The sequence below is a fragment of the Vespula pensylvanica genome, chromosome 1 (genome assembly GCF_014466175.1).
Source record: "Vespula pensylvanica isolate Volc-1 chromosome 1, ASM1446617v1, whole genome shotgun sequence".
In the NCBI taxonomy this organism is placed as follows: Eukaryota; Metazoa; Arthropoda; class Insecta; order Hymenoptera; family Vespidae; genus Vespula; species Vespula pensylvanica.
In genome coordinates this window covers 7,386,278-7,405,979 of record NC_057685.1, presented here as the reverse complement: position 1 = coordinate 7,405,979, position 19,702 = coordinate 7,386,278, and the positions used below count along the sequence as shown (strand labels likewise).

At 36.6% G+C, this 19,702-nt stretch overlaps 3 protein-coding genes across 9 annotated transcripts in view; 1 reads left to right on the top strand and 2 right to left on the bottom strand.

The window, feature by feature from the left end:
• Positions 1 to 35: 35 nt before the first annotated feature.
• LOC122629673 (potassium channel subfamily K member 13-like) lies at positions 36 to 3,380 on the bottom strand. Its single transcript, XM_043813375.1, has 5 exons — positions 3,089 to 3,380; positions 2,452 to 2,644; positions 1,730 to 1,804; positions 787 to 1,186; positions 36 to 712 (listed from the first exon to the last, which is right to left on the bottom strand). The coding sequence occupies exons 1-5, from the start codon at positions 3,215 to 3,217 to the stop codon at positions 223 to 225; spliced, it is 1,287 nt and encodes a 428-aa protein (XP_043669310.1). The 5' UTR covers positions 3,218 to 3,380; the 3' UTR covers positions 36 to 222.
• Positions 3,381 to 3,974: 594 nt separating this feature from the next.
• LOC122629663 (coiled-coil domain-containing protein 85C) lies at positions 3,975 to 7,514 on the bottom strand. Its single transcript, XM_043813364.1, has 4 exons — positions 6,146 to 7,514; positions 4,825 to 5,197; positions 4,407 to 4,672; positions 3,975 to 4,323 (listed from the first exon to the last, which is right to left on the bottom strand). Exons 1-4 carry the CDS (start codon positions 6,791 to 6,793, stop codon positions 4,279 to 4,281), a joined length of 1,332 nt encoding a protein of 443 aa, XP_043669299.1. The 5' UTR covers positions 6,794 to 7,514; the 3' UTR covers positions 3,975 to 4,278.
• A 1,600-nt stretch (positions 7,515 to 9,114) lies between these two features.
• LOC122629634 (anaphase-promoting complex subunit 11-like) overlaps positions 9,115 to 19,702 on the top strand; it is a 13,506-nt gene continuing 2,918 nt past the window's right edge. The window contains exons 1-4 of one of the 7 annotated variants that reach the window (XM_043813326.1): positions 9,115 to 9,414; positions 9,501 to 9,620; positions 10,206 to 10,369; positions 10,730 to 10,786. In XM_043813326.1, coding sequence (XP_043669261.1) covers positions 9,396 to 9,414; positions 9,501 to 9,620; positions 10,206 to 10,321 — 255 coding nt within the window. In that variant the 5' untranslated portion in view covers positions 9,115 to 9,395 and the 3' untranslated portion in view covers positions 10,322 to 10,369; positions 10,730 to 10,786. Of the gene's footprint in view, positions 9,415 to 9,500; positions 9,621 to 9,990; positions 10,099 to 10,205; positions 10,370 to 10,612; positions 10,977 to 13,938; positions 16,418 to 16,447; positions 16,771 to 18,002; positions 18,246 to 18,321; positions 18,557 to 19,702 lie in introns of those variants that run through there. The other 6 variants (XM_043813337.1, XM_043813318.1, XM_043813290.1 and 3 more) reach the window with 6 other exon arrangements.

The following is a 19,702-nucleotide window of genomic DNA, read 5'->3' as shown; positions in this document are numbered from 1 at the left end:
AAAGATAAGAAAAGAAAAACAATCGAACTAGCCATCGTATCAAATTGTAATTGAGATTTTATTTCAATAAGCTACCTTAAAACGTTGTAATTGTATAATAACATATCGCGTATATATGACAATAACAAAGTGCACTTGTGTATTGTAAAAACTAAAAAGAGACAACTAGTTAATGGTCGTAAATCTAGTAAGTGAAATGGCTACGATTCATTAACTTATTTTCTACCTATTTATTGAACTTTTATTTTCAAATTTTTCGCTAGCAATCGCTAATGGACCAACTGCACCAGGTTTGAACACCGATGCCTGATGGTTTGGCGTCGTTGCTATTGGACCACAACCACCTTTTTGCATTTGAGCGGTCTCGTAAAGTTGTTTCTGCATCACAGCCAAGGATACTTTATTGGCAGAGAGGAAATCTTTCATGGAGATCAATTCTCCAGACATACGTCTGGAACCATCGGAATCGTCCTCCGCAGCTCTGATCGAATCTTTAGCAACGAGTTTCATAGACCTACGTTTGGAATAATATATCGAAGACACGGATGACTTTCTTCTAGGTAGATGAGGCGCAGCAAGATCTTGATTACCACATTGTAACTTGTCTATCACATAATTCAAACCTTGTTTGATAATTATCGAAGTTACATTCAGTAATGAATAAATACAGCTACAGCCGATAACGAGGAAGACAAAATTGGCAAATCTATACCTGTAAAAATGTAAATCAATTTAAATGAAAAATGTTGACGAACATATAAAAACGTTTCAATATGAATTACGTACCAATGGACATATGGATAATTCATCTTCTGTGTACTGACAAAATCACCGAAACCGATGGTGGTAAAGCTAATGAAACAGAAGTAGAGAGCGTCGAAGTATTCCCAGCCTTCTAGCGGTGCATAAACCGCAGCAGCAATGCATGCAGTGAGACAAGAAGCTAATAAGAGATATAGCATGACCCAATAAACGCTTGGTTTCCACTGTTCTAAACTGACTTCGTCGTCATCGTCGAGAATATCCGGAAGAGACGATCTTGGATTGGATAATCTGGATACTCGTCGAGAGGACGTCGAACTTTGTCGAAGATGCTTTCTTACGCGATACAAGTGAATACTCCTTAAAATCCAAGCCAGAAATGTGATGATCCTTTCAAGGAACAGATTGAAGAACAGGATACCACCTAATAGATCACGAAGAACATTCGTTACATGATTGAAATTCTACTTTTTATTTAATCTGCTTTCTTTTTTATTTATATTGCTTCTTCAACTTTCTAATTCTTTCCTTTTTTCTTCTCTATGTAGGAGATTTAATGTAAAATTGAAAAATTCAAGTTATATCGAGATACTTCGTATATTCATGCAAATAGGACATTGTCGTATACCATTTCCTATTTCTTGATGTTACAGAAACTATGCCTATTGCAATTTATACGTCGAAGACTCATTCTTTTGTTCTGTATAAATAGGCCAGCGTTCTACTTTGTTTTAACTCGGTGTAGTGTAATATATGCATGCATACATCGAATGTAACGGTAAGGATGTATCGAACGATATATTAAAGTAAGAATCTATTAATAGAAATAATATTATTATAATTCTTTTTCTCTCAATAATATTATAATAAAATCATATTTTAACAAAATGATATATTAATTATATCTTTTATGTGGTTAAATTGTTTTGTTAGAAATGGACCTATAGTAAATCGTGTCTGTTATTACCAGAACAACCAAAGAATCCATAAAGAACAACAGCTGCTCGTCCTGCCATGGTTTGAGGAGCGGTACTTCCATATCCTGAAAGAGAATCCAGATTCACACATCGAACCCATCTTCTAAAAATCTTTCTACGAGGGCAGTAATCTACATATGTGTACGTGCAAGCATACATATCGACGGCTAAAGGAGTTGTCGAGAGGGTAAGTACTAGACTAGGTCGCAAGATATTAGCATTCCAGAATTCACCGTGCATTCTCACGCTCGAAGGGGCCGATGACCGTAGTCCTTTTATTCCGTACCATTACGACCACCTTCTAACGCGATAACGTACTAATTGCGTGTAATTTATCACAGACATTTTTATATTCATTTATGTACGTTTCTTTAAACAAGAAATAGCAACAAGAAGATCGTCGTCACAAAATGTGAAATAAAATTATAAATACAATAAATTTGCACGAATACAAATTTCAATGATAATGTCATTACAATGAACATGATGATAATAGTGATAATAATAATTGTTATTATAATAATTAAACAAGAAAGAAAGAAGATATGGCTGGTTGGATATATTTTTTAAAAAGAAAATCTTTTAAGAGGATTACAAAGCTTAATGAGATGCAAGACGACGCATCGTCTAGTGACCCCATTTATCGTCGGTCGTTGCAAGAGTGCGTTTCAAATGCTTGGAATTCCAAAAAATACTGTGTTCAATTTCTTACCAATCGTGGAAACGATGGTGCCTACGAAGTGAAAGCTACCAGGAAAATCCCAACGTCGTCTTTTGTTAATGATACCGGCAGAGGAAGCGTTTCCGTAGGCGTAAAGAAGTTCGTGTAATCTCTGAAGCGCTAGTGGACTACCACGCAGGTGATGCTTTCGAAAAGCGTGGTACACCCGCCAAAACTCTGCAGCCTATATTATGAAATAAATGTAATTAATAAAGGCATGAATTTACATTCTTCAATAATTTTCATAAGACGATTTTCAAAAGTTTGCATATTATTATGAAGGACTCGAATTTTTATCAAAAAATGAAATTTTGCAACTCCTTTTACGAACGCAAATACAATTGACAAAGGCTTGAATATACATTTTTAAATAATTTTTGATCGAGGATAATTTTCCAAAATTGCAAATTATTGTCAAGGGTTCATTAGATCTTTGTTAGAAATAGTAGTTCGTAATCTGTACTATGAAATGAATATAATCGATAAAGCACACGAATTTGTAGTTCTTAATAATCTTCATTAAAACGATTTTCAACAACTGTAAAATATTGTCTAGGATAGATTTCTAATTTTTATTAGAAAATGGAAGAGGATATAAATTGTAGAAGGTATAAAATTATTTTCTTACCTGTCGTATTTCAAGGTCACCCTCTAGTATTTGAAAAAGAGTCGCGCCTGCGAGCATGTAAGCTGCCAGGACGACAGCGAGGAGGATAAACCTTGCGTTGTCTTCCGCGAGGCTTCCGCACACGCACATCACCGGTGACTCTCATCTCTCTGACACCAATGTCCGATGCGATCCCCACTTTTCCTCTTTGACTGGACCGGCGCAAACTCGTCGACAAAATTTCACGATGATCCAAGTATTCGCTATGATCAAAGGTCATCAATTTATAAACTTTTTAATCCCAATTTTTGAATCTTCACTTTGAATTCTTTCATGATAACTAATAAATTATAATTATTTTTATTTTTCACATTTTTTATATTTATAGCAGATTATTGTAACTAATTATTCTCATCGTTATGAGACAGTATCATAATTTGTATAATTTTTGTATTAAAAAATAGTAGGAGAAAAAAATTGTTATATCTTTGCCAATTTTTTTTTTGACTGAACCAAGCAAGTGCCAAATTGTATATTTTCAGGACTGAAGTAGATTTAGGGCAACGTGTAAAGCTCCATTGAAAGATAGGATCCTTTCAAAGCTTAAAAATAGGAATAGCATCACGTCGTACTTGCTTATTCACGGAATCGTTTTCACGTATGTAAAAAGAAAAATCTATCCGTAAAAGCGGCTTAAAGTAAACAATGTGGATAATTAACTAGGTAGGAAGCGAAAATCGATACCGCAAAAAAGTTTACTTTTCTGAAAGACTCATTTTACTGTATGTTCACGTTTATTTCGAACTTAAAAAAAATGTCTAATTTTAACGAAGAAATTTATCAATAAAAATGAAAGAATGAGTGTATATATATATATAAATAGTAATAAATAAATGATAGACATAAATTAATAAAAATAGAGTTTATTAACAGTCGATCTAGGCAAGCCAACGGCACTACAAGTTTTACATAAATAGATCGATATTATCGCTATAATAATACAACGCTTTCACTTGGAACGAATCCATATGTAAACATATACATCATCATATATAATATATATATATATATATATATATAAATCTATAAAATACATAACACATTGGCCATATTAACTATTATAATACTATTGACACGCCATAGGCGTTGGAATATTGCGTAAAAATATTTCTAATATCGTAATCGATAAATTTGCACTTTTAGAACCTTTTCTAATGCCTTGTTTGTGGCCCTTCTTCCAACTTACGCCATACAACCTAAAAGAAAAAAAAAAAATAGATTGTATATATATGCTATAATACTATAATGCGTAATTTGTAAATATTTAAAAATAACTTACATTACACATCTCTCGAACTAGAGCCTTCTCGCCGTCATGTCCACCTTCTCTTTCCAACTGTTCTCTAACTTCGAGAACTTGAAGAGCTCGTACGACAGCCTCAGGTCTACTTCCAATATGAGAATTGTCACTTGGACTGTTTGGATTTTCCCAGACTTCACCTGGCAATGCTTCCCATCCTCTAGCTCTTGCCTGTAGAACACTTTTGTCTTCCTCCAACTGTTTAACACGTTGCTCCAAACTTCTTACATATTGCATAGTTTGGTCTGTAATCAAGGTAAACATTCATCATCCCAATCTTTTTATCCAATCTCAGATAAGTGGATAGAATATATGTATGTACTTGACGTTTCATTAAATTAATTTCTAATTTTTTTTCCATCATCAATGTAACCGCCAATCTCGAATGAGGATTTACCGTTAAATGTAGAAGTGTGTCTCGGCCTCGGTGGTGCGGTTTCCTCCGCATTCGTACTCGAACTCGATCCATCCCCGTCGTCCCTCTGAACCCCTCCTCGTTCCTCGTCCAAATACAGGCAGAGCTCCTTCAGTTCCAGATTATCCTTTATCAACTCCTGCTGCTTGTTGTCCAGTTGCCGCAATTTATTCTGGTAAGCTGATACTTCCTGTCGCATAACGCTGGCTGTGTACCTACCAAATCTTTGCCATTCTCTTGCCAGCTTCCGACCCTTTTGCCGGTCATCGTCCAGGAAACAGCAAAGATCGCGTAACTCCTGATTGTCGTCGCTGAGTCTTTGGTTGGCCTCCTTCAGCGCACGAAGCTCACTGAGCTGAAAATCAATTGATTCTATTTTTTACTTTTCTTTCCTTTTTCTTTTTTTTTTTTTTTTGTTAATCTATATAATATGAATTTAATATAATAAATAAATATGAAATAATATAATAAATAAAGTAACATAATAATATGTATGTTACATTTAATTGTAATATATTTTTATATTTAATTTTATATATTATTATATAATTGATATAATCGATAAAAAAAAATAAATATTCATAAATCGCCCGATCACGTGCGCCATTTCGTACCACGTGTCTATAGATTAAAAAAACATTTACTATTCCAGCACGTAACATTCGAAACGCGTGACGCATTCTTTCGATTATCGTGTTTTTCAACCGTTGGTTATTTCTTTTTACATACTTGACAAAAAATCTGCCTGTTTTCGTTCACTGTCGATCCTTACGTGTGCGTGACCGGTCGAAATTACGATTGCGAGTTCGACCCGCGTATGACCTAGAAGAGCCTTTCAAAAACTTCCGTATATTGCGTACGGTCCTACTTTTATTCTTTCAACGCGGTAACGAAATAAAGATTCAACGTTGAATAGTTACAAAATTTGTACTCGTTTATCTCAACAAAAAAAAAAAAGAAATACTTCAGAATTTTCTACAAAAAATTTTCCTATATTTTGGATATTATGAAAAAGAGAAAAGAAAATTATCAACGATATCAGAAAGTGTGCAGACAAAAATGAATATATTTTAACGTAAGGTTTACTCGTTGGTACGCTAAGTCACGTAATTCAAAAATTTATAAATATATTAAGTGTATTATTAAAAATTTCCGAGATATCCGTATCGATTCATTAAAACACGAATTATTTATACTTTAACAAGAATGTTATATTAACAAGCGTAGAAGATCGATTAACAAAACATGCGGAAAGACCGGCCCCCACGTGGGAAACAATTATACCGCCAAGACGGATTCTCACCAAGCTTTGTATTTGACGATTTTGCTCGGCAGCTAGCCGTGCGATGTCACTCTCTGTCTTTCGTACAAACTTGAGCATCTCCACAGGACCGAGTCTAAGGAACTCCTCGTCGGTGATCCTCTGTCTGCTCGGTACAGGTTGATTGCTAGCACTACTACTGCTACTGATGGTAGGATACTGACTGTTAGGTGGGAGATATTGTCCTTGTCCGATCTTAGTTTGAAGATAAGCCTGACTTTTGGCAGAAGCCGTGGTCGAGGCTGCACCCGTTAAGAGATTAGCAGTAGCAGCAGCACCTTGTGGATGATGCCTGTGTTCTATCCTTGGCGAGTATTTGCCTTGGGCATCCTTCTGCTGAGACGCGTTTCTTGCTTGCGTCGTCTGCTGATGTTGCTGATGGTGATGATGATGATGATGATGAGTCAAGGTCGAGGCCGTACCCTGACCGGTGTTTTGAAGTACCGTGTTGACTGTCGATAGTGGTGGTGGTGGTACTGTAGTGGTACTGCTAAAGTGTGGATGATTCTTCAGGATGCCGCTGGTAGGTTGCGGCGGCGGTTGATACCGCGGTGGCACCTGATCCACTGGCTTGATCACGTGCGATGGACGCTGCTGCTGCTGCGGCTGAGTCTTACTCTTATTGGACATCGCGGCTAATTTAGCTCCAGGCTGCGTCGTGGCCCATTTCAGATAGTCCGCGTCTCCTCCTGCTGTCTTTTCTTTTCCCTCGTCTCGTCCGAACCACGAAAATCTGGGTCAGTCAGACTAACTGGCCTCTCTCTATCTTTTCCCCTCTCTCTCTCTGTATCTATCTCACTCACTCGATCGGTATGTCCACAGACCTACTACTACCTACACGAGAGGAGGAGACCCCTCTCGAGTTTACCCCTTCGTCTTCTTCGTCTTCTTCTTCTTCTTTCGTTTCTTCTCGCGTCGAATTCGCACATACTACACACTAACAACGTTCTTAATTCCTCTTACCGTACCCTTTTTTCTTGCTTCTTTTTTTCTTATCCTCGCGATATCAACGTCATTGTAAACGCTTAAGGCGCGGCCGAGCTTCTGAATACGACACGCAGCATCGACTCAAAGAACCGCCTTCCTCGTTGCATCGGTGCGCAAGCACGAACTCTCACAATCTCCTGGTACTACCTTCGCGTGCCATCTGTCACTCACTCGACCTTCACGATACTGCATTCTCTCGTTGATTCCTTCTCTCTCTCTCTCTCTCCCTCTCTCTTTCTCTTTCTTTAACTAGTTTTAATACGTCTTCGAACGCTGCACTCTTAAACACTGAATTCAAATCTTTCACTATTATTTTATTTTATCGTAAAAGTAAATAACGAAAATAAAGGAAGGAAATATACTTTATATATATATATATATATATATATATATTAGCACTTATTTTATCTAAGATCACAGAGAAACTTGTGTGTGGATAGTGCCGCGTTCAACGGTGCACAAGCTGGCCCTCGAGACGCGGGGCCGCATTTCACCGTGAGAGTGCACAGTGCCGTATCTTTTTCAAGGGGGCACCGATTTCTCGAGAGGAACGTCTTCGTCCTTGCTTCAAAAGAGACGAATTTTATCCGAAGAAAAAAATCGTATATCGTCTGAACTAACCGATCGAAAGTTCCCCACGAAGCTTGAGAAGTCTCGCGTTTACTGTTCGCTTGAAATTTAGATTCCTTTTGTATGGTTTCCCTGGTGTTGTTAGAGCCGAGAACTCCCCTCGGTAAAGTAGTCAAGTAGGGAGACTCTGTCGAGCCATAGCCACGTAAATGCCGGCTCCGCTGCAACACATCCAAGATGAACTCACGTTCGAGTTGAGCACTAACAACATGGCGGCTACCAAGAAACCTCCTGCACTCCAGGACGCGATCACGCGGATGAGCCCACTGGCTTAGCGCGCGGGAACAACCGATCGCCCTCTGGTTGGTCGATTCGTTTGTTTTCGTCAGGCCCAAAGGTGGGGAGAGATCTGAGATTTACTGGACTTTACGACTGAAATTACGACGATCGACTGTGGTGAACGTAATCTTCTTTGTAAAAAATAATCTTCCGTAATGAGAGTGTGATAAAAATATTTCAATACCGAAGATAAAAATAATGTTATATGTATTCGTTGTCTATTAAAATATTCGTTGAAATCGCAAGTACAAAATGATTGTTAGTATCGACGGGTAATTCAACTTGTACGAACGTTTATTATTTCGTATCTTTTTTCAGCTTTATTATATAATATCTTGATAAAAAATGATATCTATGAGTCATGCGAAACAAAATAGTTATGCATATGCCATACGCGTAAATGTTTCTTCGCTGAGGGCAATTTCCAAAAACGTTTTGCCTGTTTCTCTGTAGGCACATACTTTAACACGTATCTGCATTCTTTTACTTTTTATGTCCATTCACTTCTTGAAGGAACTGGAAAGCAGGTAGAAAGTCGAGAAATTCCATTTAAAATTGACCTTTCCTTTGAATAGACTGAAATCAGTGCTAGGGATGAAAAATTCCGTATTCTGTGTCACAGATACACGTCTGAAGTTTATTTCAATAGAATAAATCTGTTTAAATTACTAAATAAATGCGTTTTAAAATACAAATCGTACAACGTATAAATAACATTTATAAATTATTATTGAATTTTTATATCTTGCAACTATCTTAGTATTTTTTTGATTTAAATTTATAGAAACGTATGTTTATGTAAAGAGAAATATAAGAATTATTTAGTTAAATAATTTGAATAGTATAAATAAATTTATAATATTACAAGAAAAAAGAAATGAAGTTTCGATCAATTTTCTATTGAAATGCGACTACGTTACCATTCTAGTTTTCCCAGTCGGTAACTCTAATTCGGTAATTACTCAAAGTAATATTTCATCTAATGTTAGCAAAGTCAATGAAAAAGCTACATTCACTTTTTATTTTGTTACACACGAGGGCGTTGTAAGACGATATTGACTTCACGTGTTATTTCGTTGGAGCACGGGCCATGTTTACAGATTATATCGCGAACGTTGTGTGATTTCGTTATAAATTCTTTTAATATCCTCATTTTCCATTTAGTATGCAGTTTAAAAACAACAAGTGAAGTGTTATTAAAAAACGTGAATATTTTAGAATCCATAATTTTCATTTGCATACGCAAATTGTGTGAATTTCTATATTCTAACCTTTTCAATTAGCGGGTTAAATAAATCGTGATACGGTCTACCTGTACGATTGGAAACATATCAGAATGAAAGTCACGATAAAAAGTAAGTATACTTATGTATATTTTTCTAAAAAAAGAATAATATTATAAAATAAGTAAATATATTGAATTAACGGGTTAATTTTTTAGGTTGGACAGGTGTCGCCACCTGGCGTTGGATAGCTAACGATGATAACTGTGGAATTTGTCGGATGCCTTTCGATGCGAGTTGCCCGGATTGCAAAATACCGGGAGATGATTGTCCTTTAGGTATTGACAATTCATTTGCTATATTACATATTGAACTACATAAAATCCTATTTTTGCAATACTAACTATTCGAAACGATCGAGTATAAATTCTTAATCTTTCGTAAATTTCATCCCCTGTTTCGATAATTACTTCTCATTATTTTTTTTTTTTTTAGCAAATTTAAAATTCATACGTAAATCGTTATGATTAACCTCTAATAAAAACTGTCTAAATTCGACGCTTGGTAAAGTATCGACGACAAAAATAATAATAATAATAATAATAAAAAAAAAAAACGAATTAGTTCGTACATCTTCGTAAATTCCCGCTTTGGCATCTGCGCGTTGAGAGTTTGGCGTAATATCGATCGGAATGCCGGTGTCGAATAATAGGGATCGCTTACGTCCTCTCCCCTCGCTTTTCGTGCGCATTTAACACGCGCGCGCTCATGTAAACGGAACTAAGGAACGGCTTGTCGGTCGGTCGTCGTCGCTAGGTACGCGTCCTCGTGCCCTGATCATCTCATATCGAACCCCTTAAACTTCTGTCATAAATATTTAAAACCTTGACTTTTAACGATTAACTAAAGATTCGTGTTTTCAGTTTGGGGGCAGTGCTCGCATTGTTTCCATATTCATTGCATCATGAAGTGGCTGCATTCTCAGCAAACCAGTCATCTGTGCCCTATGTGTCGTCAGGAATGGAAGTTCAAAGAGTAAATGTTTTCCCGATGTTCCCGCAGGTGTCAGCACGCACCAAATAATCAGGTAAATGCGTAACGCACTAACACACTTCCTCATTCATCCAATTGTAAAAGTTCACGAACCCTTGTCGATGATAATCATAATATATCAATCGAGAGTCATTCGCACGATAGTACCGCCGGTCTCTTAAATTTTCGCGCTCTTCCGACCGCACGAAATCGTCATTTTGTTGTTTTTTATTTTTCTTTTTATTTTTTTTTTTTTTAATTTTTAACTTTTTTCCCCTTTTTTTTCTCATTTTCCAAGGAAAGAAAAAACGAACTTGCGATTGAATTTTTTTCCTTCTATAATATCGTCTCGGTATAAAGCGTGTGAGTTTAGAAAGTATCTCGTAATTTGGCCTTCTTCGTTGGAATTAATCAGGAGATAGAATTTTCCTTGACTTCTTGGAAAGCGTACCACCAATCGAAGGAAAGAAAAGAAAAAAGAAGGGAAAAAAGAGGAAGAGAGAAGTAGCTACGACGTTCGTTCGATTTAAGAATTCAACGATTATCGCGCCGTTCACATCTATGGCTTCGGTTGCCGACTACGAAAGTTGTTTACGCTGACATTACGCGTCACACACATCGGCCGATGCGCCGAACGAGATAACACGTAGATGAGGGAATACGTAAGTATCTATCTACGTATATATATACATATACATGAAGATCCTATATGAATTTCTCTCTCTCTCCCCCCTCCCTTCTTCCCTCTCCCACTCTCTCTCTCTCTCTCTCTCTCTCTCTCTCTCTCTCTCTCTCTCTCTCTCTCTCTCTCTCTCTCTCTCTCTCTCTCTCGTTTTTATGCATAGGGCGTTGATCTGTTACACTTAAGACTCGTAACGCGTAATTGTATGTTTATGATCCGTAACGTAACATATCCATCCATTCTATGCTTATAGTAGGTCACGAGCGCAGAATAGATCGAAGAAAGCGGTCTTCTATTTAGGTTATCATAATAAACTTATTAAACGCGTTAGTCTCGGTTGCCGCACGTTTTCATCGACTTTACATTTCTTTGCATTAACGATCGGATTAGGTTAGGATTTTATGGTAATAATTCATAACGAATTCAGTACGACATTCGTTCGACTGTTATTATACGTGCTACTTGAATCGATTAGAATTCAATTCCGTTAAATAAAGAGTTCGTCTTTATTAATTCTCTATTTTGTCATTTTTACGAAAAGATATATATGTATGTGTAACGTAATAGTTGCAGTACTCATTAACCTATACCAAGAATTGTTTATATTTACAAAGTATTGACAATTTTTGATATGAAGTAATTAATTATTTGGAAATAAAATGAAGTCAAACTTACAAAATGAATACATATATATGTGTGTGTGTATGTGCGTGTATGATTTGAAAATTACATCAAGTTATGGATGATTAAATTTATAGGTTACGTTTCGATTTTTCTTTTAATAAAAATAGAATCTTTATATACACATTTTTTAAATGATCGATAACATGTTTTCTAACGAATGCCATATATAGAAAAATTCCAACAACGATGATATCATAGTGATGTAAGACATATGGCACTATATGTTTTGAAAAGCGCGCGAGTTTTCCGCGAAATCTCGCGTTGGCGCTAAATACGAGGTGTTGGATTAAATTGCACTGCGTTCGAAGCGTAACGGCACGATGTGTAAAAACCCTCAATGATCCTCCTACTTACACAGTTTCGTTTACGTAACGCAACGTTATTTCCTTCGACTTTTGGTCGTCAAGTTTCTATCTCTGAAAATAGTAATTTATTTATAAACAAAAAATCATGTATGTTGTTGTATTAATCGTTAAAAAAAAACTTTATAATGGCATCAATCGGATAAATAAAAAAGATTGTATAATATAAACGGAGAAATTCGCGTTCGTTTTCGTTAGAAAATCATCATCTTCTATACATATGTAAACAATTTTCTTCATTCGTAATAACCGACTCGAAGTGAGTGGAACGCGCGTGTGTTATTCAATGCCAGACAGGATGCGTAACGATTTTGCTTGACTCGAGAATCGAGCAAAATGCAGTAGAAAGGAGCGAAATCGAGTTGTCAGCATAGTCCTCTTCTTCCTCGATTCAAGATACTGACCATTCGATTTATTTTTTAATTCGTTCTTATATATACTTATATCAATCATCGAAAGTTTATTTTTAAGGTTAGATAAGATAACCTTAGAATTAACTTTTATCTCTAAACATCTGATAAATGTTTATAAAAAACATTGAATCCAGCATCCGAGTATTATTTTAATCATTTCTGTTTTCTTCGCAATAAATGATGCATCGTTACATTCACAAATTATTATCATTTCCTATACATGTTTCTTTAACGTATGCGATTTTATACAAACAAAATTTTTCAGTATAATTATATTAATCATCATAAGTACCTTTGTTTTTAAGGTAAAGTTTTTACTCGACGATTTTGATAAATGATTTTATACACTTTGAGTCGAACACATGCTTTTAGTCAAAAGAAAAAATCCATTTACCTTTTTCCTTGTCCTTCTTTCCTCTTTTTACATGTTATACAGCCACTCCGTGTAACTTGTTAAGAATTTCATTGAATTATTAATTAGGTATTCGACGACGACGACGACACACGTGACCTATAATACGAGCGTCTGATTTGCGTGCTTTGCACGTGTGTTGTACAAGCGACTTTTCTTGTCAGTAATGGAGGAAATGGTTTCTTTTAAGTGTCATGATACTAATTACTTCAATTGTATTTTCTAACCTTGTTAAATCTAGGAAGTTCGATAAGATAATGTAATCGAACATTACGATAAAACATGTATGTATGTAAATCGATAAATCGATTGAATCGAGAATGAAATGTCGGACATGGCAATAACGATTAAGAAATGTCCGTGCGTTTATTAGGTAAAAAAAAAAAAAAAAGGGAAAGAAAAGAAAAGAAAAAAAAGGAAAGAAAGAAAAAACAACAAAAAAGGGAAACATTGTAATTCAATCATCATCCGTAAGTCGTGTTGTAATCGTTCGTGCAACGCATTGTTTCGAGACGCGATAAAATATTCTTTTGAGAAAGACGCGCGTTAATTCTTTCGTACGTTTTCAAGGTCAAATCGATTTATATCCCTTGTATATGCATATCGTCTTGAACAAATCGCATTGCGTTACGAATGAAATATGATCATGCTTAATAATCACCTGACGAGTTTACACAAATCTCAAAGTCAATTAAAAAAGAGAAATATGAAGAAAGTCCAGAAGAATGTATCACAGAAAGTTGTATAGCCAAGCGAAGGCAAGGACAAGTGACTAAACGGGAAATATTATCGAAAAAGAGCATATTTCAGTTTTTTATGATTCATAAAAAAACAAACGAAAAAAAAAAAGAGAGAGAAAAAACGTTGGGCCCAAGAAATAATATATACAGCACTGGAATGACGGTTGGCAGGTCGGCGTGATGGAAGAGGAGAAGGAGGAGGAAGCAGGGGACACCTAATGGGTCCCTTCCCTTATCTCCTTCTCTCTTCTTTCCATCTCTTTTCTTCGTCTTCCTTCTACTTTCTCTCTCTCTCTCTCTCCCCCCTCCCTCTCTCTTTCTCTCTCTCTCTCTCATTCGATAGGATGGCAACGATGCCGAGAGCTTGACGTTACACCTACAACCGTGTACCAAGCACGAGAAACATAGCTGATGTATCTGTTCTCTCTTCTCTTTGTAGGTAGAAAAAGAGAGAGAGAAAGAGAGAAACATACAGACATATACACACACACATACACACATTACATATACGTAACGTGTAGTGATGTGTGTTCGTCCATAGCCGGTTAATACCAGCACCGAGCGAGTTGCCTACCTGATGCCCCCGAGAACGCGAGCTCGAGCAAGTCACGTGGTCTTTTGAACGCGAAGGATGTTTCTGGGATCGCGAAGTCAGTACTCGACGGGCCGTCCTCCGAGCTGGAGGGAAAAAGACCGAGGTGAACGAGAAGGTACAATCTTGCGGAGATCCCTTGTGGAGGGAGGAAAACTTGAAGAGAGAGAGAGAGAGAGAGAGAGAAAGAGAGAGGACTTTGAAGAGTAGTAGTAGTAGGTAGTAGTAGTAGTAGGGAGGATATCTTGCGAAGGAAGCCGCTCGATCGTCGGATACCGCAACACTTCTACCGATATGCGTTAACCGAGAACGATACTTTTTCGAAAGTTCTTTTCCTGTGATTTTTTTTCTCTTTTACTGTTACGTGAATATTCTTTCACGAGGAGGAAACTCTATGAGATACCTCGTTGATTTTCATCGTTTTTCAAGATACATTTTTCAACCGAAATATTTCTATCAAATCGTACAGCGTTAAAATGGTAAAGATATACATTCTTTGTGACTTTTTCAATGAAATATTACTTGACGAGAACAAATTGATCTAATCGATTCAAGAATTCGTCCGATGAAAGAAAGGAATAATAGGGGAGAGACAACGAGATTTCGGAATAAGAGAAAGAATAGAGAGAATCAAGAGTGGGATATCAAAAGAAAAAGAGAGAGAGAGAAAGAGAGAGGAAACGAATTAAGAATACTACTACGCTTCGAAAGATCTTTGGGCACTCGTGAACCAAACGAATTGTATTATTTTCTTTGCCTTCATTTTCATTCTAAAAATACAATTTCGTAACGTACGAGAAGAAAAGAAGAAGAAAAAAGGAGGAAGAAGAAAGATAAAAGAAAAAAGAAATAGATTGGAAAGGCTATCGAATGATTTCCTGGTAACTATTTATATCGCGTTAAGTCGATGACGCATCTCGTAGCACACCGAAGTTACGACGACGTGCTACAACGAGATTCTCCGTAGATACGAAGAAGTCCGAGGATGTATCCGTTAGAACGAAGAAAACAACGTAGGAGTGTTCTGCTATATTGAGAAAGATTGCTGGATATTCTGCATGCATCGATGTTTGTTTTAGAGAAAAAGGAAAAAGAAAGGTGCGATGTAGTTGGGTTGAGATAAGCCATATCTATTTCTCGTTATCACGAGAGCATAGTTGAATTCTATTTGAAAGAATACAATTTTTATATATTCGACGATAGTCGAAGTAAGATGCAGTTAGCAGCAACTCAAAGACCTCATCCACCACCGGTACCACCTAGACCAAGTCGACAGGTGGTAGCTGAGGCATTGAAAAGATCACCTAGACCACCCTGTCCTACTAGACAGGCACCACCACCTCCTAATACCAAACCTTGGAGATCTGATCGTGATCAGAATGATCCACAACAACAACAACAACAACAACAACAGGGATGTCCAGGTGGTGGACGTACCATAATCTACGAATCCATTAAGGAATCTACGAAAGCTGAAAGAAACGATATTTCTCCAATAAGTACCAGCACGGTTCAGCTCACCGACAAGCATCAGCAACAGCAACAGCAACATCAACCGACTCATGTATCGAGTGAAAGGAACGACGACAACGACGATCGTCGTGAAAATCCGCGAGAAAGACGGCACCGTCAACCTATCCTCGAGCAAAATGATACTTCCACGGAGTCGGTGCTCGTACGAGAAAAAAGAGGAGAAGGAGCAGGAGGAGCCACTATCGAGGATCCTCGACCGGAGGGACAACGCCTTGAAAATCGTGCCGATTTCAAAGATTTCAAGGATCAAACTAATTCCCCAGGTGGACGATCACCTGGAAAAACAGATGGTGACTTATCCAGCACCAAAGATATCAAAACAGTCGATTTCGAAATATTGGATAAGGAAGAGCATGCGTCGATAGGGATGACAAAAAATCCTACTAAGTCAATCGTTTCGTTCGAAGACGAACGTCGTTCAAATTCTGAAACGAAAATACTAGGAAGTAACGATACAGGATTCAGAGGACGACCGAGGATCAGGCCTGACAAATCCTTGAACATGGAAAAAACGATGAGCAAGTTTGATGGGCGGCCTACGCCCACGCGAAGATCACCTGCTGGTAACCAACAATCAACCGTTCTATCTCGAAAAGACTCTGTTTCTAACGAGAATCGTAATAATAACAATTATAGTAATAATAATAATAACAACAATAATAATAATAGTACTCATATTAATAACAACAATAATAATAACAACAATAATAATAATAATAATAATAATAATAATAATGACGGTGATGATGAACAAAATGAGAAAGAGTCGAGTGTAACAGACGAGAAACATGGAACAGTAGTCGTGGTTGACGAATCCGAACATAGTAAAGGCACGTACAACGAGGAGGACAACGACAATAACATTCATCGACAGGATTGGCTCGAGGCCGGTATCCGTTATTCCTCCACGCAGATCACTTTGCAGGGAGACGAAGGTGCCGACGGTCTCCTCTCATCTTCGTCCGTTGACGTCGAACGCGTTAATGGATACGACGATCGTCCCGAGGACGAACGCACCGTCGACCTTGACTTCGTCAGGTATTAATTTATCATCATCGTACTCACTGTACTAGAGGAACCTCGTGAGTGTCTTCTATCATTCTAATTGAGATCCAAATAGCTCTTGGGATAAAACGTTTATTTTATTATTATATACATGGCTATTCGATAGTAAATTTCTGTTTCTTTTTTTTTTTATGATTTTATATCACGATTTTATTTATTTAAAATTCATTCAATAATGATTATTTAAATGATTATTAGAAATAAGAACGTCAGTGTCGTCGGCTTTATCATTTTTCTTTCTAAATTTATTTTCAATATCGGAGGATTCACAAATCGGCCATATTGTAAAACTGTATCGCGTCGGAGATGGTAGTACTAGTTAAACGTTCTCTATATAGTTTCTCTAAATAGACAACGTCGATGAGTTGGAGAGGTGTTAGTGAACACGATTCAAGCAAGCGAAAAATATGGAGTTGCATCGAGGATCGACAGGAGGCTGTTTCTCGATCGTCCTATTTTGTCTCTATCGTTTCTCAAAGCGTTCGACCGTGACAGTAGCATCGATACTCGTTAACGGTTCTATTCGTCGGAAGAAATTCATGATAAATTGCATGATGAATTTATTTCGTGTATTTCAAAACTACCATATTTACAATTTCAATAATTAATTAAAATAAAAAAATATTATTGGGATACTTGTAAAAAGATAATTTTTTTAGGTTATAACAATGACTTCTTTTTTCTTTCTTTTTTTTTTTTACTACTGATGATTAGTAACAACTTATATAACTCATTCTGTAAAGGCATCGACAGAACGTATCAACGCTAACGTATTAATTATCAACTGGTCACGATGTATCCAGGCCTTCGAATAATCTATACGTTATGATCTTACGCTTGGTTTAGACATTCTCATTCGAGAACTGTAGTTATTCGTAAGGCACGCTATTATATCTCCGGACGACCCCTTGAATTCGACTAAATTAACGTTACGTTGTAGGTTATGTTTCAATCACGATTTTTATAACGTATGTATATACACACGCATACATATTACATACGTTATATGATATTCTCGATTGTATCTTACTTACAATTTATTGAAAAATAATCAGTTGGAGAAAGTACACAATAGTTGCATATATCAGTGATTCGTCTATACATATAATTTAATGATTCATATATATGTATATACAATTTACTACATAGTTATAGAGTATATATATATATATATATAATATAGAATCATAAAGAATACATAATAAAGATTCATAAATAGTTAGTATTCTTATTTGGATCGATCAAATGAAATTCACAAAATAAGTAGAAAGAATTTATTTGGAGAAAAGGCTAGAAAAGAAGAGGGGGAGAGGAGGGGGGTCGATGACTCATTCAGCCAATTTTTTCTCCCCTTTATTTTCTGTTCCCCTCCTTATTTTCTGCGGGGATCGGAAGCTCGGCGAAGGCAAAGACCGATCGATTTTTATTCCGCGAAGCCGCGTATAACGGTACGTCGTTTCCTTTCCTCTTTTAACCGCAAAGAACGACTTGTTGTATCGTCGGTTCTCTCTTCTGCTTTCGCAGCATACAGGAGAGGATCGCGATGTCTTCCCTGCAGGGGCTGCCACCGTTGCCGAGGAGCCTCAGTGGATTCAATTTGAGTGGAGCTTCTGAGCCACCCCCACCACCTACGAGGTCATCCAGCAAATCACAAAGAGGCGGGAAAACGTCGATTCAAACTTCTACCTCGAGACCTTCTCCACCTGCGAGACAACTTACCACGTTGGATACTCAACTGGCGATACTTAGAAGAGAAATGGTGATTATCAAACGCTCTTCGTAAAAAGAATAACAATTTTATTAACACACTGTTGATCGATCATTAGTATACTGCTGATTATATAATATGCAACTACGTATGTAATTATTAAAGTATACAATCTTCAATTATTATAGTATGATTTATTGTGCTTTCGATAGCGTTTGCTTAATTTTTATATACGTATTTTATAACAATTTTTCTGAATTTAATAATGATTTTTAATAATGATTTTATAATGCAATTATAAATCATATAGTCGTGATATAAAACGCATTGTTTTTCGCATATAACAGATCAACAATGTGTTATAATAATTGATAAATTTGTATCGTAAAATATCATAAAACAATCGAAAATATTCCATAAGGGTTAAGAGTTAAGAATTTATTTATTATTAGTTTTTTTTTTCTCAATTAAATAACATGAAATGTTCGCTTTCGTTTGACGGTAATTATCGAATAACTTAGAGCAAAAAAAAGATTGATCGTCTTGTTACGAGCAAGTTGATTTGATACCAAGTTCGATCCTGTACCAACTATCCGTCTTTAAGAGTCGCGTAATACTTTCAATTATCTGCGGAGAAAGTGTTGAAAGAATTCGATAATAGATCCCCTTCAATTTCGTGTTAAAGATCTTTCAACGAAAATCTTGGATCCTTTAATGGATATGATCGTTAGTGCTAATGGAACTCATTAATCGGTATGCACAACGTAGTATAAAAAGAAAAAAATCTGTTTACTAGACAGGAAAAGTCAACGGAAAATTCCACGACGTTTCTGACTAATTCTACGCGTTTGTTCTACGCGTTTGTTTTACGCGTCCTCCTCTCTTTCTTTTTTATCGATCGACATAGAATTTTTCTAGCAAGCTCAAGAATTACTCGAAGATGCGTAGTTGACAATATCATCATCATTATCGTCGTTGGAGGCTTCGTTATTATTTTTTCTAACGTGAAGTCACCTGTTCCTTCGTATTTTGCTCACAATTCTCTCGTGTTTCTTTCAACTCGGGGCTCGACCCGTTACCTCGAGGCCACGGTTGTGCGTGGGTAAACTGTAGAGTACGGTGAATATGAATTCGACGACGTTCTAAAAGCGTCGGGAAATGAAGCGATGAAAATAGGGGGACAGAGAGTAAGAGATA